Source organism: Aethalodelphis obliquidens, unplaced genomic scaffold (genome assembly GCF_003676395.1).
Source record: "Aethalodelphis obliquidens isolate GAN/ISIS:26980383/991018 unplaced genomic scaffold, ASM367639v1 scaffold14, whole genome shotgun sequence".
Lineage (NCBI taxonomy): Eukaryota > Metazoa > Chordata > Mammalia > Artiodactyla > Delphinidae > Aethalodelphis > Aethalodelphis obliquidens.
Genome location: NW_020837958.1, coordinates 24,786,350 through 24,811,141, shown reverse-complemented (window position 1 = coordinate 24,811,141; position 24,792 = coordinate 24,786,350). Strand labels below are relative to the sequence as shown.

The 24,792-nt window shown below is 37.9% G+C and overlaps 1 protein-coding gene across 3 annotated transcripts in view; it reads left to right on the top strand.

The window, feature by feature from the left end:
- The window catches only part of NELL1 (neural EGFL like 1), an 867,563-nt gene that overhangs the window by 645,651 nt on the left and 197,120 nt on the right, over nucleotides 1-24,792 (top strand). For all 3 annotated transcript variants that reach the window (XM_027115178.1, XM_027115177.1, XM_027115176.1), the window contains one exon: nucleotides 6,194-6,289. In XM_027115178.1, coding sequence (XP_026970979.1) covers nucleotides 6,194-6,289 — 96 coding nt within the window. The remainder of the gene's footprint in view (nucleotides 1-6,193; nucleotides 6,290-24,792) is intronic.

Below are 24,792 nucleotides of genomic sequence, written 5' to 3'. Positions count from 1 at the left end.
GTCTATATGCAGATACCCAGGCAAGACACTATTGTACCTTAATGTAAGTAACAAATCTGGAAAGTGGATGAGAGATGGCATGACGGAGAGGATGGCTCACAGATTGTAAAACGCCCCTGCTTCCCCACATGGCTCACTGTGTTCTGTTCTAATGTTCAGTCTCTAACCTTGATGTGAGCTATCAGCACCTGTTCATTTTCTTCATTTATTTGTTACCTTTCTGCAGGACAAAACCATGACCTGAACTGTCTCTTTCCCTGTGCTTCTCCACCTGGCAAAAATCCCATTCCTTCTTCCAGGCCCAGCTCAAATGCTAGCTGTTGCAAAGCTTTTCCCAGGTGCACCAGGCACAGTTAATCACGTTCTTCTCCACGTTCTCTCAGTACTTTATTCGTACTGCTACAGGGGCACAGATCACATTTGAATGTGCTTGGTTTTATATGTGCCATTCTCTGCTACTCGATCGTGAGCTTCTTGGGCATGGAGGCAATTTTCATGTCTCCTTTTAGACTTCTCAGCACTCAGCACATTGTCTACACATAGTAGGTGGCTAACCCCTAAATGGAGACTGCTTAGTGACGTTGTTAGGACTCTGAGCTTGAAACCCAGGATGCCACTCAGTAGTGGTGCGACCTTTGATAACTCACCTTACTTCTCTAAGGTAGCTTTCTCATCTGAAAAGGAGAATAGCGTGAGAAATGCACAGCATTGCTGTGAAGAAGAAATGGAATATTAGGTCTATAAGGTACTTAATGGGTCTTCGATAAATGGAATTGACTGTCACTATTGTTGTCATTAATACTGTTGAAAAGAAGAGTGGAAAAGGCTAGCAGAGCCGCAGATACAAACACAAATAGTAAGTGATAGGAGTGAAGGTGATTTAGGGGCCAGTAATTAAATATTAAGTTATGCAGTATATTGTGTGCTTGAGGCCAGAATGATGAAAAGTGAGAACTGCAGACATCTGGATGTTTGGTTTTATATATCAGGGTAGCTATCTGGATGGTTTTCACTCTTACCTTTATATTTTACACCCTTGAGGGGAGACTTTGGGAGGATGCAAAAAGGGATTAAAATAACCTAATTTTACTCATGGAGGTACTCCATAGACTTAATTGTGTAAAGTCGGAGTGGAGTTTCTCACCTGCAACACTACTGATGTTTTGGGCCAGATAATTTTTTTGCTCTGCAAGATTGTTTTGTGCATTGTAGGATATTTAGGAACATCCCTGTCCTCTACCCACCAAATGCCAGTAGCACACTGACCCTACCTGCCATCTTGTAACAACCAAAATGTTTGAGGGGATCTTTGATAAATATTATGTTCTGAACAAGGTGAGGAATAAACCAAAAAGCAGACATGGTGGAGGGGGGTGATCTCACCTTTATTATTGACAAGGCTGGATTGGAGAACACGAGTTTAAGTCTGTAAGTCAAGCTGGTTTGCTAAGAATAAACACAGAATAAGACCAGCTTACCCACTGAATCCCAGGGAGAAAGGCATCATCAGGGAAGTAAGGAAAATTGATACCATTTGAAGGCATCTCACTCCCAAGAGAGAAGCGAGGTAGGCATGGAGCTTTACTGAGCGTGACCAGATGTTAAATATTTCCCCCCCCTTTGGAATTTACGTGCATATAGTCAAATTAATTATAATCTTTGGTTTATGACACCTTGTAACCATTGGTCCATGGTGGCCAGCTTTTATTTATTTTGATATCTTGATAGTTATTTTTAATAATGAAATTCACACCTACTAACTCACCATCGAAAATAAAACTAGAAATGTAAATATTACTCACTCCTAATGATAGTTTTTCTCAGCCCATTCTCCTGTTTCTCCCACCCAAGGGACATCATCCTGATATATATTGTTTCCAAATTTACCAATACAATAAATCTCTCTACCTCCCCAGGGACAGAATGAGCAAAGCTGGCAAAGAGAGGGCAGAAATGAGCTTAAGGAAAATGCTTTCTCAAGGAAACCAGGAGGGAGGGAAAAGGGTTTACTTCTACCAGATGGTGTTGATATGTTTCCTTATTTTTTCAGAATACAGGGTGTCCCTAGAAACTAAATATAGGCCAGTTATACTTTAAGAGTATCATACCAAGTGTTTAGAACTTGGAGGGCTATTACTTTTTTTATTAGTGTAAAACTATTTTTGTCAAATTGAGCACATGGTGATAATACTAGGCATCCACAAACCTGGCGTCCGCAAACCCAGTTTCTCATTCTGTTCCCCTTAAAGTCCAAGTTTTGTTTCACATGCTAAGAATTTTTTAAATATAAAAGTAGTCTTTCTTTGGATAAACTCCCTCAGTTTTGAATTTTTTAATTTATTTTATTGCGCAGCAGGAAGAGTCCTTTCAAAAATAGAATCATACTATTTTAGAGTTGATCTGATCCAATATCTCCCCCAGGGTAGCAGTTAATAACAAATGCCATTATAATGACAGATTCAAGTTTGTAATCTCATTGAATATCTGCGGTCTACAAGCCATACTTTGGAATCTAGAAAGTGGTCGACAAAGGAGTGACACACCCATGGTGCCTGAGTTCTTCTGAGTTTGCAAAAGAGCTATGATTCCAAGTCCCATGGCAAACCACATGATACTGCTGGGGTCACCAAGTCAACGAAGGAGGGACAATTAGCCCTTACTAAAGAATAAGTACCATAGCATAGGGATCTTTCACTGCTGCATCTCCAGAATCTAGATGAGGAACTGGTGCGTTATAGTACTGGTATGTGGAAAAGCAAAGGCCTGGTGGTAAGTTAAGACAGTCACATCCAGTTTTAAGCTTATGCCACTTGCAGTGCCCTGTGCTGGGTGGTTTACGTTGGTAGTTTAATTTAACCTGCACAGCATGGTGTTTTCATTATTATCATTATTGCTTTGCTCTTGAGAAAACTGAGGTCCAGAGGAGTGAAATTATTTGCTTAGGTCACACAGCTAATAAATACAGAGCAAGGATTTGGACCATGTGGTTTCTACCATCCTGTCTTCTCATAAGCTAGAAAGAGGTATAGAAGGTGACCTGGCTTCTTGTTCTGGTTATGCCATCAACTAAGTCATGTCGTGCAAATTATAGGTCCTATGAGTACCAGAAGAAATGCTAGGTTCATAGTTGATCCAGAAGGGCCTATCCAGATATAAATAATGTGTGCACAATTTTTAGACTAGGATCCAATAGTGTGTTTTGATGTTTTATGAGGTTTCAAAGAAAACTTGCACTGATCTTGATTTCTCCAGAGTAGCTTAAGTTTTGGATGACATGCTCCTTTTTAATTTGCTTTTGTGTTTTTTTTGAAATTTTTGGCATATTACCTAAGGTTCAAGTAGGCAGTGAATTTCTTTATTCCAGATAAGTTCCAATAGAAGCAGTATGTGCAATTGGGTGAAATGTGACTTAAAATGGACAGAAATGGAGTTTAAGTAATAGGTGCATGAAGTTGCACAACTCCCTACACCCCTTCTTCAATGCAGTGTGTGAAATTTGGGAGATATTGTTTTCTTCCAATTTGTAGTCAGTTCCCTTAGCCCTTATGAGACTATTCAAAAAGGGAATAAACCTGCCTATGTGAATACCAGATTGCAGGGGAATCTGCACTGTATCTTATAAAGAGGAGGTAAGACTTTGAAGCCAAACAAGTCTTTGTTTGAATTGGCTCTGCTGCTTATCATCTGTGCAGCTTACAGAGGGCACTTGATTTCTGAGTCCCCATTTCACCATTTTTATTTGGAAACAGTAACACCTATCTGATATTTGATGATAAGGGCTACTACTACTCTTTTGAGAAACTAAATCAAGCACAAAGAACAAGGGTTGTGGGCTTCCCTGGTGGCACAGTGGTTGAGGGTCCGCCTAACGATGCAGGGGATGCGGGTTCGTGCCCCGGTCCAGGAAGATCCCACATGCCGCGGAGCAGCTGGGCCCGTGAGCCATGGCCGCTGAGCCTGCGCGTCCGGAGCCTGTGCTCCGCAACAGGAGAGGCCACAACAGTGAGAGGCCCGCAAAAAAAAAAAAAAAAAAAGAACAAGCGTTGTCTTAAACCCATCTTGGTGAAGCTGAACACCTTATAGGATGGGTTTATGTTGTCTGCGTATTAGACAATTTGTACAAGTTTCACAGTCATAACCAATTAATTTTATTTACGAAATACTTAACACTATGTGCCAAACACTATTTTAAGTCCCTTACAAATATTGACTCATTTTATCCTTATGGCATCCTATTTATTCTATCTGCGCATTCTTAGAACATCACAAACGTATGCTTTCTTCACAAAATCTGTTATCATTTCTGTTTAAGAGGTGGGTAAATCAAGAGCACACGTGTATTATAAAACACCACCAAGTCTCCCAACCATGTCTGCTGATGTGTGTGTGTGCGCGCACGCGGGCACATGTGTGTACACAGATCTGGATCAAGTGCTGTTTGTGCTACAAAGAAACCAGACTGAGCTTCCTGCTTCCAAGCCCCTGCCTTCTTTGGGTGCCCCTTGAAACTTTTCTTTACCAGATTTGCATCTGTCATTCTTAGCTTGCAAAAAATTTTTCTTGTTCTGTTGTTAACTTCGATGCAGAGCTCTACTCTAAATACCTAACATGAAATGTTTGTCACCAGAGCCCACAATGTGTGATTTGGGGGACAAGAGATTTCATATACATTTGTATACATATATTTATATGCATTTGGTTTCTGATGAACATACCAAGGTAGATATTGTCTAAACCTTTTTTTTCTTAGTCTCAGGGTACTGAGATGCTGGAAATAGGAAATGGTATTCGAATACCCAGATACACACTATATATCTTCTGGCAGAAACAGAGGAGCTCACAATTAATTGCTAAACTACAGAATGTTAAATCATCCAAGGGACATCAAATGATGTGGAAAATGACAATATTGTGAGAAGTTCTATTTACTTGAACTAACATTCAGCTATCTAAAGACATAATGGAGCTTTTTAAAGTTAGACCCATATTATTTACGTGATGATGCCAAAACATAACCATGACATTTTTCCAGGGTGACATTTTCCAACTGCAATTAAAAATCAAAACATTTGCTCACCGAGCTCTCATGTGAATAAAAGAAATCCTGCGTTAACAAGTTGCAGTCATCCTCATTAATGAGAAATTTTGCAGGTTAAGAACACAAAATTATTGGTTATCCAGCAGGGTTTGACAATAACTTATTCAGATGGAACTATTGCACAGTTGTGAGAACAAGTGTTTTCCTGTCAGAACAACCTGCAGAATACAGACTAATTCATTCAGCAAATATGTTTTGAGCATCTACTGTGGCCTCAGATTCTGAGACTATGGTGCCACGGGGAGCAAAAATAATCACAGTACTTGCCATGATAGGTCTTGCAGTCCAGTGGATGGAAGAGGAGATGGTAATCAATTATGCATAAATGAACATTTATAGTTAAAACGGCAAAGGAAAGGGGCATGGAAATATGCTCTGCTAGTGTGTAATAAGGGGAACTAATCTAAGGCTAGCAGGGTAGTGCGGAGATGGCCTTAGGATGACTTTGCAATGTTTATCAAAAAGCTTTATCAAGTTTATATCCCTTGAAATAGGATTTGTACACTGAGGCACTTTCCCTGAAGGAATAATTTGAGATGTGTTAAACATTTTGTCTATAAGGACAAGGCATTGTTTTTATTATAGAAATGTTGGAAACATCTTAAATATTCAAAAGTAAGCACTTAGTTAAATTTATTATGTCCTTCAAAATTGTTTTGATTACCGAAAATCTTTAAAAAAATGTAAAAGTATTTTTATTGTAATAAAAATGCTTAGTAAGAAAGAGTATCTACAAAACAGTATTTTAAATGCCTTTGCCTTTATCCTAACCCTGTCCTTTCTAGTTCCTCAATTGATTCTTTGATTTCAAATATATCAGTAATCATACTAATAGCAACTGTAAGAGCTCTTCATACTAGCTACCATTTAGCACCAAATACTTTATATCCATTATTTCAATTGATCTGATGTAAACCAGTGAAATAGGTATTATTTCATTTATTTCTTTTTGTATACCGTGACTTTTAAATATGTCAACATAGATATGTATTCCCTGTGCAACAATGAAAGAATTGTTTCAATGCCCATGCTATTTACCATGAATTTCCTTATTGCCATTTTATCTAAGAGAAATCCCTTATCTTTTTGTGACAGCGTTCTGCGAAGAGGGCTGCAGGTATGGTGGAACATGTGTGGCTCCTAACAAATGTGTCTGTCCTCCTGGATTCACAGGAAGCCGCTGCGAGAAAGGTAACCTCATCTGGTGTGTGTCTGTGTGTGTGTGTGTGTGTGTGTGTGTGTGTGTGTGTGTGTTGGGGTTGGGGGGAGAGAGAGAGACTAGGCTTCAGAGAGAATGGAGGCTCTTCCTCTGGAGCTATAGTACTGCGGGTTGACTTAATACATTATGTCTTGATGGTGGATGTGGCTTTCCTAAAGTTGGGTACCTTTTGATGACTGTGTAATAGGCATCCTCCTTCTGAAAACAGAGCTTCATTTGCCCTCCCTCCAGCGTCTCTAATTTAGCAAGGTCGAGTCTTTTCTCTGCCTGCGTTTGCAGTGTGCATTTTTAGTGCTAGTTAGAGATAAAGGCTGACAAACTGACCAGCTCCACTTAATCCTCTATTGGGTAGCGTCACAGGCAACCACTGGAGTTCTAGCAATCTGCGGCACCCACGGAATCTAAATGAGAACCACATGCCCCTTGTGTAAAAGCACATTAAATAACCCCAGCAGCAGGTTTATTGGTGTGCTTGGGATTTTATTATAATATTGGTTTACTAGGAACATTATCATTCATGGACCTGATAATATAAGCCAATTAGTATTGGTAAGATTCCATTATGTACAGCTTTCTATCTGCAGTAAATGTAGTGTTTACACTGGGCACTATTTGGTGAAATCTAGCTCTTTTATTAATTGGAGAAGTCCTCCTACCTGTGTGTAAATGAAATCGACATTCAGTGCCAAAGTGGCAGTGTATGTATCAGTGCAAACAAGAGGTTTATGCCATGTGAAACTGAGTATTTCATTGTATTTTCCCATGAGCTTCATTAGGTTAAAATCACTGTGTTATGTGTTTCTGAGTCTGGAATGTCACACTGGACACTTCTCATAGTAGAGCATAGCACGATGGCAATATGGTGCTATAGTCCTTATCCCTATTATTAGATGAGGGGGAGTATGTTTTCAGCTAATGCCAAAGATCTAAGCAAAGCTCTTGCTTCCTTGCCTTCATGTTAAAGGTTTCTGAATTTAAATAATATTTTTTTTTTTTTTTTTTTTTGCGGTACGCGGGCCTCCCACCGCTGTGGCCTCTCCCGTTGCGGAGCACACGCTCCGGACGCGCAGGCTCAGCGGCCATGGCTCACGGGCCCAGCCGCTCCGCGGCATGTGGGATCCTCCCGGACCGGGGCACGAACCCATGTCCCCTGTATCGGCAGGCAGACTCTCAGCCACTGCTCCACCAGGGAAGCCCTAAATAATAAATTTTTTAAATGAGCCTGTTTATTATACCCCAACTCGTTTGACATATTACATTGCGCTGCCTGTGTATTTATAAGGCAGCCTGATCCTTTTAAGAACATGTCAAAATTTAACTACATAAATTATTCAACAAGGAAATCAACAATGAGCATCATTGTTTCCATATTTTGTGATATTATCAACAAATCAGGTCACATTTATTAAATAATAATTACTTGGTTTGTCTTTAAAAAAAAGACATATAGAGCCAAGTTCCGCCTCCGAGCAGCATGAGAGAATTATCATATGGAACTGAAGGATTCTTGTCAAAAGCAAAGTAACTTAGCACACATAACCATATTGCAGTGCATTTGATTTTAATTCGGTTTTCTAAAATGAAAAAGAAAATCTAAAGGTTTCTCAGTATTTCCTCCAAAACTGCTATGTTTCCCTAAAATTAGAATACAGGAATTAATGGAGACAGAATGGTGATGATGGTAATGCTGATGGTGAGGGATTCTGATATTACTAATGATATACCATTTATCATGTACTAATTATGCATGAGACCTTTTAAATGATCATTTTAATATTAAGAACAAACAAAAGAGATAGATATTATTACGCTCATTTTATAGATGGCAGACTAAAGCTTGGGTAGATTAAGTAACTTAAGCAATGCTACAGAGCCCGTATTAGAACTGAGAATAAAACTCAACTTGTATTCCACAAACTACATTTTAAACCCTTGCATGTGTTTCAAAGGGATAATGATGAACTTCCTGTAAAATCTGGGCTCCTGGTGAATCAGAATATCTGGGGGAGGGTCCATGAGCCTGCACTTTCACCAAGCACCTCGGGTTGCTTGTTATAAACCAGTCATTTTTATATTGTCATAGTGATATTTAACCAGAGTATCTACTGTAAAGTTCTTATTCTTTTTGCATCATAAAGCATTGGAGGAGAGCATTGATCTTAGACCAGGGCCTGAGTCGGTGGCAGCCCAGGAAGAATCAGTTATGGTTTCTGATGGCTTGCTGATTTGACCTCTCTCCTTTGCTCTGCTCAATAAGTGGCTGATTGAATCGGTGCTTACATTCTGGTCCATAACGTGGAACAGGAAAAAGCGAGATAAAGGAGAAAATCAAGACCAGAGGCAAAAGTAAGACAGACATTGGCAGGTCATTGGTTCCTAGATAAATATTAAAGTTGAGATTGAGAATTACTTACTCTTGAAAACTTATACAGTTGCTATAAGGTAAAAAAAAAAAAAAAAGAATAAAATAAGGTTTCTCTGTATGTGATGTTGTCCTCCATTTGTAGCAAAACGATTCCATTTAATATTGGCCAATATTCTAGTTCTATGAGATTTTTTTATGGATAGCGTAAAGTACATGTTTTTCCAATCACTTGTGTGCAAGGGATCTAGGTGAATTATAGGACAAATACTAAAAACCTGTTCCATATCTTGTCAGAATTATTTTGTGGTGCTCACTGTCAGCAATAAACATTAAATAAGTCCACTTGACATTGAATAGTGATGCTAGATACCTTGAGACACAAGGTGCAAAGGGGAAATACAAATGCATTGTGAATGTCTAATGGCATGGTTACATTAAATGTCATATTTGGTTTGTTTTAATTTTAGGGCTAATTAAATGGTCCCATTTGAGCTATATAGAATCCACTTACATTTAGTTTTAAAAATGTTTCTTTTGCCCCCGCCCCCCGCCCCCCGTCCCCCGTTACTGGTTTTATTCATTGCTTGTGATAGCCTTTCAGAATTCAAGTATATTCAGCTAAATCACTGAAAAAGAAAATGCCTATCTGAAACATAATGAAGTTGAAAATTCCACTCACGTTTGATGTGTAACACAGAGATGAACAACTCTGCATTTATTTTATATTGATAAGATTTTAGTAAATGTACACTTTTCATAACCCCACTCAAGATAAGCAAACATTTTACCTCCCTTGGTTTCTGGACGACGTATTACGTTGGCTCTTCTCTTACCCTTTGTTCCTTCTCTGTGCCCTTAGCTTTGATTTGGTTTCACATCTAACATGGAGATATGTAAAGAGAGAGATGAGTGAAGAGCCAGTAAGAAGAGTAGTTGTGTTACTCTTAGGATAGAAAAGGTCCGCCAGTGAAATCTCTTTGTAATCCTAGAGAGCTAAAAGGATATCATGCCACACTGACGTAAAGGAGCCAAATACAAAACAAAATGAAACAATACGATTCGTCCTAGAGACTTTTCAAATATAAAATCAAAGAGTTACACTAAATCCAGAGGTATGTTACTTACCATAAAATAGCATAGGATCATCCTCTAAGAAGTGAATGTTTTCTACTTAGCATTAAGCAAATTTGCAAGCAACAAGTAGAGATTAAATATAAGGTAGCAAGCTTGTCTAATGAAGGGTTTCTTAACCTTGACACTATTGACATTTTGGACAGATAATTCTTCATTGCAGAGGGCTGTCCTGTGCACTGTAGGATATTTGCAGCATTTTAAGCAGGCTTTTAAAAATTTATATATCTCTAATATTAAAATATAAAATATTTATATAAATATTTATATTTCTAAATATAAATATAAGCATTTTTTAGGAGACAGAAAATCATTTTTAAAGCATCTCTTCAGGAGTTCTAGAAGTACTTTGGGTTTATTGTAATTAGAAAATTCTTTTTTTTGCTAAAGTATAGTTGACTTAACAATATTATATTAGCTTCAGGTGTGCAACCTAGTAGTTTGACATATTTGTAGACTATACTCCATACAAAGTTATTATAAAATATTGACTATATTCCCTGTGTTGTACGTTATGTTTTTGTAACTTATTTATTTTATATCTAGTGGTTTGTACCTCTAAACCCCCTTCACCTATCTTGCCCCTCCCCCAGCCCTCTCCCCTTGGGGAACCACTAGTTTGTTCTCTGTACCTGTGAGTCTGTTTCTATTTCTGGGTAATCAATAAATAGCAAAAAAGTTGAACAGTATTGTGCATTCACAGTATAATTTCTAGTTATTTTTTTCTATTTTGTTTATCCGAAATTTCTAATTTTTCTACAATAAATATAAATTATATTTGTAATAAGAAATGATTTTTTAAAAGCTTAACATAAAGAGAATTTAAAATTCATGAAAAGAACTTCATTTTTCTCAATGACTGGGGGCCTTTTAACCTTTCCTAAAGGGAAACGACTTTTTGCAGGATAATTTATTCTCTTTTTTTCCCTGTGCTTCAAGACGTTGTAGATATATAGGCAGAGGGTAGTAGTTTACCCTGAGTATATTGTCCATCCACCAAGTAAAAAGAATGGTCAGAAGAAAGAACTTGTCTATTTTTCCAAATTTTAAATCTTGCCCCAATTTTGATGGAGCTCTACCAGTGTTCTATTTGCTACTGCTCTGCTCACCTCTGTCATGGAGAAAATTTTTGTACGAGTCTTTACAAGGGTGGATAGTAGCTCCATTATCTAAGTGGAGAAGAGGATATTTCCTTGCCAGGTATAACAGGACTCTGGGGAGGGCATTTGGGAGGAGAATTAGTGCAAATTCACAGCAGTTAGGAGAGTTATTTAACTTTTCTTAGCACGAGCGTTCTCAGGCTGTCTGACACATGGCGCATGCTCAGTAAATAGCAGCTTCTGTTATTAATGTTGCTGCTATTGTTGTGTAGCTAACAGGTGCCCAGGAAAGAGTAAGCAGGATTTTTGTGGCATCATACAAAAGGGAAGTACTAGGAGTTGAGTTTTCTCTGAGTTGCCCATCCAGTTGAACCCACCAAAAAAGGAGAGATGCAGATCCTCTTAAAAATTTCATTGAAGTCAGATGAGTATAAATTTGTTTGAGGAACTATTCCTTGCACTGGTTCTTTCCAGAAATAGAGAATGGCAGAGGATAGGCATTGCGCCGGAGAATGGGAGGAGCCCAAACCCACCAGCACTGAGATCATTCATGTTTAAAGCAGCTCAGCCTTGGGTTCAGCTGCTGGACCTATAGTATCTCGTTCCCCTCCTCTTCTCAATTCCACCCGCTCAACTTTATTTTTTTCAGCCGTGATGGAGAAATGGAACTAAAGATGTGACACGCTTCTCAGTGGCTCCAAAATGGAGTTGTCACTGAACTCTCAGACCTCTTTGGAGCAATTTCAAAACCCTGTCCATGGTCCTGCCAGGCTCACCATTTTGCCAGGTTTCAGACATCTGGAAAAATACCTGAAACCATTTTTCATTCTCATCTCCTTGGTACAGAGCAAGTTTTCAAGTCATCTCAATATAATTGTAGGGAGCTATGCCTTCTGTTCACTAACAGCGATTTGGACTATAAAGATGCAGCCTGGGATAGTGTAAAGACTTCTAGACGGAAGGACAGAGGCCTGTGTTCTGCTACTCGATCTGACATGAATTACGTAGCCTCTGTGAAGTGAAACTTCCGCCCACTACCCATGGATTATGAGTCCCAACCTTTTGCATTTGTTATTTCTTGTGAGGCAACTAGTCCCACCCTAGGGAACATATATGAGGATGTGTATAAGTGTTACTCAGCCAGTCAGTAGTGGAGTTGTGGTTCTAACCTATGCATGACTGAATCCAAATTTTACACACTTTCCAATAACCTGTTGCCTCTAGCTCGTATTACCTGTGTTCAAGGGCAATTAAATCTAACAGATTACATGCAAGGCTAAATACCTTATGTTCTTCTGTGGGTAATAAACCGTACTCTCCTACTTGATGATGGGCATTGATTTATATATTCCTTTCAACATCTTTGTTGCACCTAAGGTGAGAAGAGAATAAACAAAATAGGAGTAAGAACACACCCTCTGACGTCATTCTAGGTCAGTCTCGGTTGGGTTCCACTATTTACCAGAATCGATGAGATTAGATCAGATATACATAATGTTTCTAAGCTTCAGTTCGCCACTAAAAAAGGGATATCAGTATTACTTATTGCATATTATTATTGTAAGGTTATATGAAATAGTCTGTTTAAGGCATTTGGTAGAGTCCCTGCCGCAGTCTGAGAAGTCTGCACTGAGGAGATGTGGACACTTTCTCTTTTCCTCTTTCAGTATCGTATTTTAAAATTCATAGGTGTCAGGAATCTTATCCTGGGTGAGATAATCTTGTGGGAAAGAGGATAAGGTCTCACGTAACCAGTACAGTGGGTTTCTAGTGTTGAGGCCCTCTGGACGAGCGATGCGCAGTTGCTGGTTCTTCCTTGGTGAGGTGTTTTGGTAAGGGCCTTTGATCACGAATTACTTCCAAACGAAGTTCCCTTGACATGACGATCCTTTGATCTTCTGTAGCTCTGAGCTTGTGAAAGGCCACTTCTCTGTTGTGGCTCCTTTGCTCTGCAAGATTAACATAAGATTAGGGTGACGCTCTGATGCTCTTCTGTAGGATTCCAATAAAGCAGACACTTTTCCCCTCCTTCAGTCCAAGCGCAGCCCTCTCTTAATGTGGTCTTTTTTTTTTTTTTCCTCTGCTATGTGACCGAGGCAGTGCCAGACCCAGGCATTAACTTTTAGGCTCTTAGGGTACAAGTCAAATATAATTTGCTTTGTCCCTAACCATCCAGGGGACATTTCTAGATATGCTTGAAGACTGTCACCCTGGGATGAGTTGAGAGAGGATGTTCTTCCCCCTCTTTCCTGCAAAAAGAAAAGAAAGGGTGACCTGGAACTGGAAGCATGCCAAATCTCTCTCTCTAACCAAGTTCTCACTTTTGGCCTCATCACCATCCCTTGCTAAATTTCTAGGTCTTTGTTTACAGAGCCGGAAGGTGGTTAATGGTTAATGTAAGAAGATGGTTAATGGTTAATGGAGGCATCGCTGATTTTTGAAAGTATTATAAAGGTAGTCTAGCATACAGCTTTGAAACATAGCATTATTATGTATCAGAACTCTAACATAGGAAAAGTCCAGTTTTAATATCCTATTATGTTTGAATTCAACAAATATTTGGTAAATGAATAAATGAGCATACACAAGGACCCTAAATTTCACATGGTCCAGTCTTTTCATTTTATAGATCACAAGTTGTAATGGCTCCAGTTGAAATCTAATTTAAAAGACACCAAAGTAAAAATGTATTATACTGGGGATGGAGGAGAGAAAGGCCATTAATAAGAATGCCATTAATAAGAATAGTATAGTATAGAAATTTTGTGTATTTCCAGTAGCTTTCTCAGCACACTTTCCAGAAGCAAAGTAAAGGGCACCAATCTTTTTAATGGATTGGCATTCCTCATCAAATACATGAAAGCTATTAGGGATTACCTAGTCTAGTTAGTAATGCAGAAAATAATTCCTGACTATTTAGATGACAAACGGTTCTTCCTCCCCCGCCCAGGCAAGCTCGTACTGTTGAACTGTGAAAGTCAGGAGTTTGGTTCATAGGCTCATTTTTAATCCTCTGCCCTGGGAAATACAAACACCCTTGTAACTTGAAGCACAATGGCTGAACAGAAAGGAAATCCAGGCTTCTGTAAAAATAGGACCGACTGGAGCCCAGAAATTACAAATGTTCCCTGGTAACTAGTATCCAAGAATTCTTTCGATCCAAGTATATTTAATGCACTGTAGATCATGTGGAAAAAGCCTAATTGAAGCCAATAGCTTGGCCGAAAAAGAATGTAAACTCTTGCAATTTGCATCACTCTCTCCTAATAGGATCCACTGATTAGAAAAGGTAAGTTGCCCGAAGATGTTCGCTTGGGTCCAAAATATGATGAATCAAATAGCAATATCTATGCATTCATTTTGGTGATGGTTGAAAAGATAAGAAGTTTCAGGCTTGGTGGGCTAATGTGGTTTTAAGGCATTCTCCAGTTTAATAGAGACCTTGAAGTTATCTGTGGGAGGCAACAATTTTAGCCAAGAAGATTGAGTCCATAAGGGGAGATTCTGGAAGATTATTTTATTAATCTTGCTAAGAAAACCTTTCAGTACCTCCTCAGTGCTTACAACATAAAGTCCATCTTCCATAGCGTGATATCTAATGACCTCCCTGATTGGACCTCTGCCTACCTCTCCAGCTTTATCTCCTCCTTCTCCTCCACATACATCTTAAATCCCAGCCCATTCTAAACTACTGTGGTCACTGAAATGCACCTTATTTTTTCAAATCTCGGAGCTTTTGCCTGTAATGTTCTCTCTGCCTGTAACACACATACAGGCTTACATGTTGATCGCCAATATCTGATATTAATTAAAATACAAGCGTACCTCGGAGATACTGCAGGTTCAGTTCCCGACCACTGCAATGAAGTGATAATCACGATAAAGCAAGTCACACAAATTTTTTGTTTTTTTGCGTATAGGAGTTATGTTTACACTATACTGTAGTCTTTTAAGTATGCAGTAGGATTATGTCTCAATAAAACACTGTACGTACCTTAATTAAAAAATACTTATTACTCAAAAATGCTATCATCTGAGCCTTCAGTGAGTTGTAGTAGTAACATCAAAAATCACTGCATTAGCACATTATAAATCAACTATACTTAATTAAAAAAAAATTAAAGGAAAAAAAATCACTGATCGCAGATCACTGTAACAAATGTAACAGTAATGAAACAGTTTGAAATATTGTGAGAATTACCAAAATGTGGCACAGAGACAGGAAGTGAGCAAATGCTGTTGGAAGAAAGGTCCCGCTAGACTTGCTTGACACAAGGTTGCCACAAACCCTCAATTTGTAAAGAACACAATGTCTTCCAAGCACAATAAAGCAAAGCACAATATAACAAGGTGTGCCTATAATGGAAAAGATTGGTTATTGAGGGTCTCTAATTATCTAGAATCCTCATGATCTGCTCCCTCTCAAAATATTCCTCCCACCGTCTTCCCCATTCCAGTTGATGATGAAATCTACCCTTTCCCATTCTCTGGATCAAGACCTTGAAATTGTCTTTGACTTCCTTCTTTTGCACAGCACATCCAAATCCTTGCTCTGCCTTTAAGATATATTTGGAACCCAAACATTGTATAATCTCCACCACTACCACTCCTGTGCATGACATCATCATCTTTAATCTAGGTTATGGCCAAAGCTTCCTAACTCATCTCCCATCCACTGTTGTACAGCTATCATCTCTTCTTAGCATGGTAGTCAAGGGGACATAGCTAAAAAATAGGTGAGATGGAGACACTGCTCTGCTCCAAACCCTCCATGGCTCTCCATTTTCACTCAATAAAAGTCAAAGTCGTTACAGTGGTCAAGACTCTTCATGCTCTGAGCCCCACTCCCTATTCCTTCTCTGTCCTCACTGTTCACTGTGCTCCCCCTCACTTGAATACCTTGTTTTCCAGTCATGTTTTCCTTACTGTTTGGTTGCTTGGAATGTTCTTCCCCCAGATATTTTCATGGTCAGCTCCCTCATGTCATTTAGGTTTCTGCTCAAGTGTTACCTCCTCAGGAAGACCTTCACCCCTAACTAAAATAAAACATTAACTTGATTCAGCAACTATTAACCCACAGTGTCTCCAAACCAAAATGGCCTATGTCCTAACCACTTTTCTTCCATCCCTTTCCTGGTCCTATTCTTCCCACTTCAAGGTGTTAATGACAAAGAATATAAATTAGATCATATGGGATCTGTATAACATGTTTCTGGATGAAAGAAGCATTAGCATCTATGAAGAAAACATTAATAGACATAAACTAGATGGTTCATTTCAGGAGGAGAAGCAAGTCCTTCCTTCCTCCCATAGACAAGCCCCAGCCTGTCTTAACATACCCCTGACCCAGGTAAGCCTGCCCAGATATGGCCCCTCCCTGGTTCTTAAATTGGCACGTAGTCCTGTTTGGATTGGACCACTTGATTAGAAAAGTCAAAGAACTGCGAACTGCACTTTTAAGCCCTTTTTGATTTACTGTCAGCAAGTTATTATGGCGCTCTTCTTTCAATAAATGATCTCAAATACCCAATAGCAAGCTTTAACTTTTCCAGCTACTTGGTCTCCAGTTATGTGGAAATACCATGGTCACTTACGCATTCCCCACTAACTCCATGGATTAGCATTTTAGACATGCTTACATGTTTTTCTCTACATATTTTTCTCAGTGTCTCTTGCAGTAGTTATACTTCTCCAATCTCTAAGATTTTAGTCAGAATGATGAACGCACTGTTTAACCTGCATAGCTATTATTTAATGCTTAGGCTGGACCTTAATTGAGGCTAGAACTTGTGCTGAGTGCTTGACATATATTATAGTATGTTATTTAACACACTATACTATAACCCAGAAGTCTGGCACTGATTAGCACCCTCCAAACCTGTATTGCTTGTCTAATTTCATTATATAATTCTGTACTGTTCCCACTTGCCATTTTTCAAGCATATAAGCATATCTCAGGCTCTTTGCACCTGGTGTTTTTTCTTTCTGGAATGTTCTTTCTCCATATATCTCGGTGGCTCATTTCTTTACCTCCTTCAGGTCTCTACTCAACTGTCAGTCTCAGTGAGGCCTTTCCTACCACTTTATTAAAATTGCAACCCTAAATCTTGCCCCAATCAATATCACCTCCATTCTCTGATTTCTTTCTTTTTTCTCTTTGCACTCATCACCATTTATGACACTGAATATATCATTAATCTATCCTCCTTATTCTTTCTTCTCCCACGGGAAAGTTGACCACCATGATGGCAGAGATTGTTGTCGGTGTTTGCTGCTATAGCCCCGCTCTTAGAATAGTGCCTGGCATTTAGTATACATGCAAGAAATTGTGAATCATTGATGATTATCGTCATTTATCGAGTAAATTGGGATTAAGAACTGTAAAGTAATATGACCACGATTATAGGGCTAGGAAGTGTCAGATGTAATTTGAACAGTTCTTTGTGCTTCAAAGCTCTGGGTTTTAAACACTGTCCTTTGCTGCCCTTCTCCAAAAGGCAAGGCTGATTACCTTTAACAATTGTCAGAGCTCATCTCTTGTGTGTTGTTTTTCTCAGTTAAACTCTGAATTCTGAGCGTGCCACTGTGATTCCTTTATATACCATCGACACTGTGGTGATGGTCTGAGAGACTAACTTTCCTCGTTATACTTCAGTTGATACCCTCTTCCTTAGAATGGGACTAATGTAATAGAAGTATTTCATGTGGTATAGATCTTTACAGTCTCCAATGCATGTTTCCAGGAACTGTATCATCTCTCTTTTCATCTCATAACAATTCCATGGAGGATGTATTATCATCATTCTGGTTTTACAGATGAGGAAACTGAGGCTAAGAGATTAAAGAAACTGCTCAAGGCTAAGAAGGGGGACAGCTGGGACTTGAATTCTTGTGTGGTGATTTAAAATTCCACGCTCTTTAAGTTTCTGTTCATTAATATGTCATGCCACCTGCCTCCCTCCTACAGGAGTCTTCACGTCTCTTAGCTCCAATTCATTAATATGTAGGCTGAATTTGGAAGTGCCAGAAGAATGCCATTGTTATGCCTTTTACTCATAGGGCATTCCTGAATTAGGACAGTGGGGCACAGCGTAACCTTTTGAGATGAACTGCCTCAACCACTCACCGTGTGGCATTGACCAAGTTATATAACTTCTCAGGCGTGCAAGTCACAGGAACTGGAGAAAGTCTAATTAGTAAATAGTAGATGATGATAAACTGGTAGATTGTAAAGAATCACAGTGCAGAGACTGTCATTTATAATTTCTGTATTTGAGAGCTGTGTTATCAATTGTAGCCAATATTTATATAGCTCTTTATAGTCACAGACTCTTTCAAAGATACTTTGTTTTTAGAACACCCCAATAAAGCATTGTGAAGTAAGCTTCATGTCCATCTTACAGACAAAGAAACATGTTCATAGAGATTAAAATGGCTTTTCTAAGTTCATCCAGTTAGTCAGCCTTGAGCTGGTATTCTAATATGGGTCTTTTAGTTCCACCATTCCAGACTTTGAACTTGAAGTAGAATAAAGGCAATGTGAACCTCCCAGTGTTGATGCCACTCCAACAGAGATTAATGCCTAAATATTGTTCTTAAAAAACCCTGAACATGTTAGGGCATGACTTAACACATCCTCAGAGTAGTGACATTTTAAAAATCAGAAGAAGACAAGATGTCTGAACAGATGTTTGCAGGTAAGCAGTGTACCAACAATTTGGAAGTTTCTGGAGAGATCTGAAGTCTGTTATATACATATCTGCAGATCTTTCCCTGCTCTAACACCCCCAGTTTTTTTCTCAAGGAAAACTTATTTTAATGTGAATACATTTTCGTTAAGTGAACCATCTTGCTTATAATTTAGTAGTAGTTAGCACTCAAGTGCTGGGTATCTGAGCAGAAACTATTTTCCTATTCTTCAGTCTATTAATATACCTGTAGTCAATATTTTTGAGGTGACTATGTACCAGGCACTATTACAAGTACTTAAATGGATTATAGGATAAATACTATTATTATCCTCATTTTATGGGCGAGGGAACTGAGGCTTGAACAGCTGTTAGGTTGGAGATCAGAATTTGCTTCTACAGTGCAATGGGCAGTTTCTGTTGTTCCAGCTGTCTGTATCATTGAAGGTATTCCTGGAAAATAAGTTCTGTAATTATTTATTTAAATCACTCTCCCTTTCTCTCCTCAGTTTCTGCAATAATTAGCCGAGATGTTATCTAATAAAACCCTTGATTGGTAAATGTCACATTCATCCCCTTTTGTTTAAGGGTGATCTCAAGACTTGAAATAATCCTAAGGGTGCAGGAAGAGGGAAAAGCAGGAGATCTGGAAAACTCACAAAAAACTTAATAAACATTTATTGAAATATAATCTGTAGATAGAGCAGCACACAAAAGATAAGTATATCACTCAATGAATTTTTAAGAACTGAAGACATCTTTGAAATCAGGAACAAGATTGAAAAAATAGAACCTTAACTGCATCCCAGAAGCACCCCTTCCTGTCCTCTTCCAAGACTCCACCAAGAGGAACCACTGCCCTGACTTATAGCACTGTAGAAGAGTTTTGCCTGTTTTTGAAAGTCATTACAAGTGGAGTCAAATTGTAAGTCCTCTTTTGTGTCTGACTTCTTTTGCTCAACAATAGATTTGTGAGGTTTATCCATTGTGTTGCTTATAGTTGCAGTTATTTAATTCTCATTGTGGAATAGTATTTCATCTTGTGAATATGCCAAATGTATTTATCCATTCTATTGTTGGACCTTTGAATTGTTTCTACTTTTGCTTATTTTGCCAGACTGAAATCCTTGTATATGGCTTTGGGTTACCATATGCAAGTATTTCCATATATCTATATATCTAGGAATGGAATTACTGGAATATGCTCGGGTTCAATTTTAATAGATACTGCCAAACAAACAGCTTCTCAAAGTGGCTGTACCTCTTTATATTCCCAGTAGACACAGATGAGAATTCTAATTGCACCACAGTTTTATCAATACTTATTTACTATCTTTTTCATTTTAGCCACACTGCTGTTGTGGTATTATATCCTTGGTTTTAATCTGCACTTCTTTGATGACTAATATAGTTGAACATGTATGCTTATTGTCCATTTGATTTTTACTGTTTTATGAAGTATCTAGTCAGGTCCTTTTCCCTTTTCTCTAAGGCACTGCCTGTTCTTTTCTAATGCCCAGTTTTAAAAGGCAAATAGTTCTACATGATTAGCTATGAAAACACAACAATTTCTTGTTCCTATCCTACTCCGTTCCTCCTCTCCAGAGTCAATCATTTTCTTTTCTACATCTCTGATTATAAAACATTCATAATATTGTGATTTCTCAGTTTTAGGCATTATCTGTTGACCACCAGGGAAGATGAAGAATTATATCTTTTCAACCTCTCACTCAAAGTGCACTCACAACACACACAGACATGCCGACATACACACCGCACACAAACACTTCTTATTTCCTTCTTCTTTAGTTTCATTAGGTCAGTATTTTTATCTTTTTATTTCTATGATATTTTAACGCACGCTGCAGAGTTAGCTATGGTTATTTCTCCTGTATTGTACAAATGCTTGCTTTACCTGGATTTAATTATTATCTCATTTTGTTATTGTTTATTTGCTCAGTTTTTTATTCACTCAATATCCATTCAATCTCAGATATTCCTCAAATAATATTGGGTTGGCCAAAAAGATGTTCCGTAAGATGTTACAGAAAAATTCGAATGAACTCTTTGGCCAACCCAATACTATCATCCCAGTGCCTTCAAATATATTTTATATTTTACAACTTTAACTCAATGAAGAAAGCTTTTCCAAAGCCTTCTGACCTCTTCCATTCTACACTGGAAGCTTGTTAGGTGTACAGCACAGCTGGGATTTTTTGGATAACCTTTCAACATCATCTCATTTCCGTTGGATCTCCTGTTTTCTGAATCCTGTCTATTTTTCATTTTTTGCATTACATCCTTATTTAGAGGACGGATATTTAATTAGCTTCCTAAGTGTGCATGGAAGATAAATTGTTCAAATGTTGCATGTCTGAAAACGTTTCTACTCTACTTTTGCATTTATTTGATAGTTTGGATGGATATAGAAATTCAGGTTAAAAAGCATTTTTCTTTAGAATGTTATAGGAATAACTATTATTATATTTTCTAGTGTAACTTTTGAGAAGTACATTGCCATTCTATTCTTGATCATTTGTATGACAACTGGAAGATTCTGGAAAACTTTATTCCTTAGTGTTATAAAATTTGATGAAAATGTACATTTGTGAGGGTCTATTATTAAAACAGTGTACTGGGAACTTTCAAGATTCTTTGAATTTGGAAATTCCTGGGTTTGTTTTTGGGATTTAAAAAAAGTTCTTTGATGATTTATTCCCTTGAATTTTCATTGTTATTTATTTCTGGAACTCCTATCATTTGGGTGTCAGACCTTTAGATTGGTCTAATTATTTGAATACTTTGCCTCATTTTTTATCTTTCTCTTTTTTAATTTCACTTTTTGTTCTTTTCCTGGGAGGTGTAGATATTTTCTCAAACTTAACTTCCAAATTTATTGTTACTTATTTCTACTATCCTGTTTTATTACTGTTTTCTGAGTGTTCTCTTTATATTGTTTCCAATTCTTGTAGGTAGTGTCTTCTTTCACCTTTTCAGAGATAATAGCAAGAATTACTCTTAAAATTTTTTTCTTATTACTTAATATAATATGTTTTTTATAAATTGACTATTTTTCTTCTAGTTTGTTCTTATCTTTGTATTTTTTCAGACATCTAGTAGCCTTGGCTATCTGCTTATTTTTGTGAGTGAGACATTAAAAAGTTGGTTGAAAATTCAGTTTACCTATGTGTGATATTGATATAAATGATTTTAGGTTTATTCTTTTGAGCTATTCAGATTTTTCAGAGAAGATTCTTCCAGTCTAATGGAAGGGATCAGTGCAATTTCTGGAAGAATTATACTTGGTTGCTAGCGTTCTGAGAGCCAGGTGGGATGGATAAGGCAAAGGGTTTCAAAATTCAGTATGTGTATTTCCACTGAATCCCCCGTTTTTAGTATGGTATCTTTGCTCTCAACTGTCTTCCAGTTTCTGTGGTACCCTCTGCTGAGAAGAAAACTCCAGTCTTTGTTGGGGCAGGAGAAAGGCCAGGAGTCTGGCTGGGGTGAGGGAACATCTCTGAGGAGTCTAACTGCTTCTTTATCTAGTTTCCAATTAGTTTTCCTCTTTTAGCCTCACTATTCCCTGCAGTGCCAGAGATACCTGATGCCACCACTTCCTGTGTTCTGTGGTGTAAATCACCTTGCTTTCTGGCTTCCCCACTGCAGGCTATGAGTCATTTTCCTTAGGTCTTCTGACTGAGTTAACTCTCATCCACCTCTTTTCCAGCTTCCAAAATTATGTTGCCCATGTCTCTTCTCCAATGTCCTTTGCCTTTTGAGGGTTTATGGCCTTCATAATTTGTCTTTGATATTATTTTATTAGTGTTTCATGGAGAAAGTAGAGGTAGATGTGAGTATTTAATCCAGCATCTTTAATTGGAATTTAGCCCCTCAGTTCTAAAAGTGTTTCTGACTCATGAATGAAGAGTCACAAGAAACCATGGATGAAAATGTATATACAATAACAGTAGTATAAATGAATGTAGAATTAGAGGATATAAAATATATTTTTCTTTCAGAAAAGAGAAGATTGGGGGAAGGGATATAATTTAATTTATAAGTATCCCTCTCTAAAAAAATTACTCTCCCTAAAAAAATATTAGAAGAGGCTTCCTGGAAAGACAGACATTTCCCCTATCTGGAAGTACAGTATCTGACTAATTTCAAAGACCAATAGAGCATTATTTATGATGTTAAATGTTTGAGTTATTTCTTTAAATTTGCAGGATGTTTTGGAAATTGTGGCCATAAATTGCCTTTCCACTAAGGATAGTTAAGTCAGGTTTTAAAAAAAATCAAGAGCTATTTCACATGAAATTTCATTTGAAATGTAATTTCAAATGATTTGGAAGTGGACCTTTCAGTGGCTTGGGAAATGACCAAGGGAAAATAATTAAGAGGAAATGGCAAAGGGAAATTTAGTACATAATCGGGGTTGAAGGACCATCAAGATACCATAGAGATAAGCACTGGGCTCAGACTTATTTAACAACTTCATTAATGATCCGGAAGAAGGAGGATTCAAGTTAATTAAATCTGCAGATGGTCCTTAGTGGAGTTACAAATACCAGGGCGAACTAAGAAATAATACAGGAAGACCTGGGGGTCAAAAGCTTTGATAGCTTTGGGCACAGAAGAGCAAAATTAAATTTGGGAAAGATAATTAAAATTGAATACACTTTGTTCAATGAGAAAATAGGAGTTAAACTGCAGACAATCGGTGCTTAATAGAAAATAGTAAAGCTGAAAGAAATCCTGTGGCTGATGAACAAGTTATTTAGACAAGAGCCTTGCTTTGTGACTTCAGAAATACATTCATTTTAAAAAGAACATGTACTTTTTAATATATTTGCTGTGTGCATAATATTCACAAAACATTTAGTCACCAGGAGATGGCTGACATTAAAAACACAAATAAGAATCTCTCTAACTTCAGATGTATTTACGCTCTATCAGCAGTAAGGTAGGTGGAGTAGAATCTCACAAAAATATTATAATGGATTAATGAGGTTAAGATCAAGATATGATGAGAGGTGTATGATGGGGAGGAACCACTGAGAGGCAACTGACTACAAAATCGATGATTTCAACTTTTCGATATAGACTCTTTGTGTTGATATGGTGTGAGGTTGGGAAGATTGTTGGGTAATTTTACACGCTGTCCCAGTAGTACCGTTCACTGTAGGGCACCCTCTCAGGTCTGGGTGTTTAAGAGTTTGTCTGGTTTCAGTAGTATGGTCAATAGAATGGAAACCAACCAAGGCCTGGGGACAGTAGAGCAGCCTAGATGAAATCATAGTGATAACTATCAGAATGGAAATCATATGTATGCAAAGACGTACAAGGGCAAGATGTCGACCACTTATTGAATACCTTGCCTGTGTCAAGATTGTTCCAAGCAATTTACATTAAGTTAACTCCTTTAACGCTCACACTCAATCTACAGGATTAGACATTATTCTCATCTCCAAATTGCAATCAAGAAAACAAGCCTGGGAAATGTAAGAAAATCACCTAAGGTTAAGTGCCAATAAGGATGCGTAAACTGGAATTCAAACCAAGGGCTTTCTGTTTCTAAGATCTATGTGCGTTTGTTTTTTTTTTTTCCAACTATGTTACACCGTTTGTCACAGAATACTAGCATAAATAATATATGTAGAACTCGTGTGTGTGTGTATTTTGTCTATTCTTTAGAGTTTTAGGTAGAGAAACATTCTTCTGAGACTCCTTGACAGAGCTGTTCTTGTACACTATAAAGTTGTGAGCAGATTTCACTCTGTGCAGTTTTCAGTGCAAAATCGTCTTAAAGGAGTGTTTTGTACTTGGGTTAATTGTTTTGCGTCTTGGGAGAGGAGACACATTAACTAACATGTAGCAGAAATTATATAATATGATAGTGTCATTCCCAACTGTTGTCACCCAGAGTCACCATGTTTTAAAGTTTAAGTATCAGTATGTTTAAGAAGTAATGTTTATATATGTTAGCAGATTCAGATACTCTGCACTTTAGGTAAGGAGATACATTGGAAGTCTTTCCATCTGTCTTTCAGCTGTAAGTTCCCCTACTCAGAAGGAACAAGAATTACCAATTTCTTGTGTGTAGGCTACTAGGCCACCAATTTTAACAGGACCCAGATGATGTGGGTTTTTTTAGAGGTGATGAGGGCACCTTGTGTGTGTGTGTGTATATA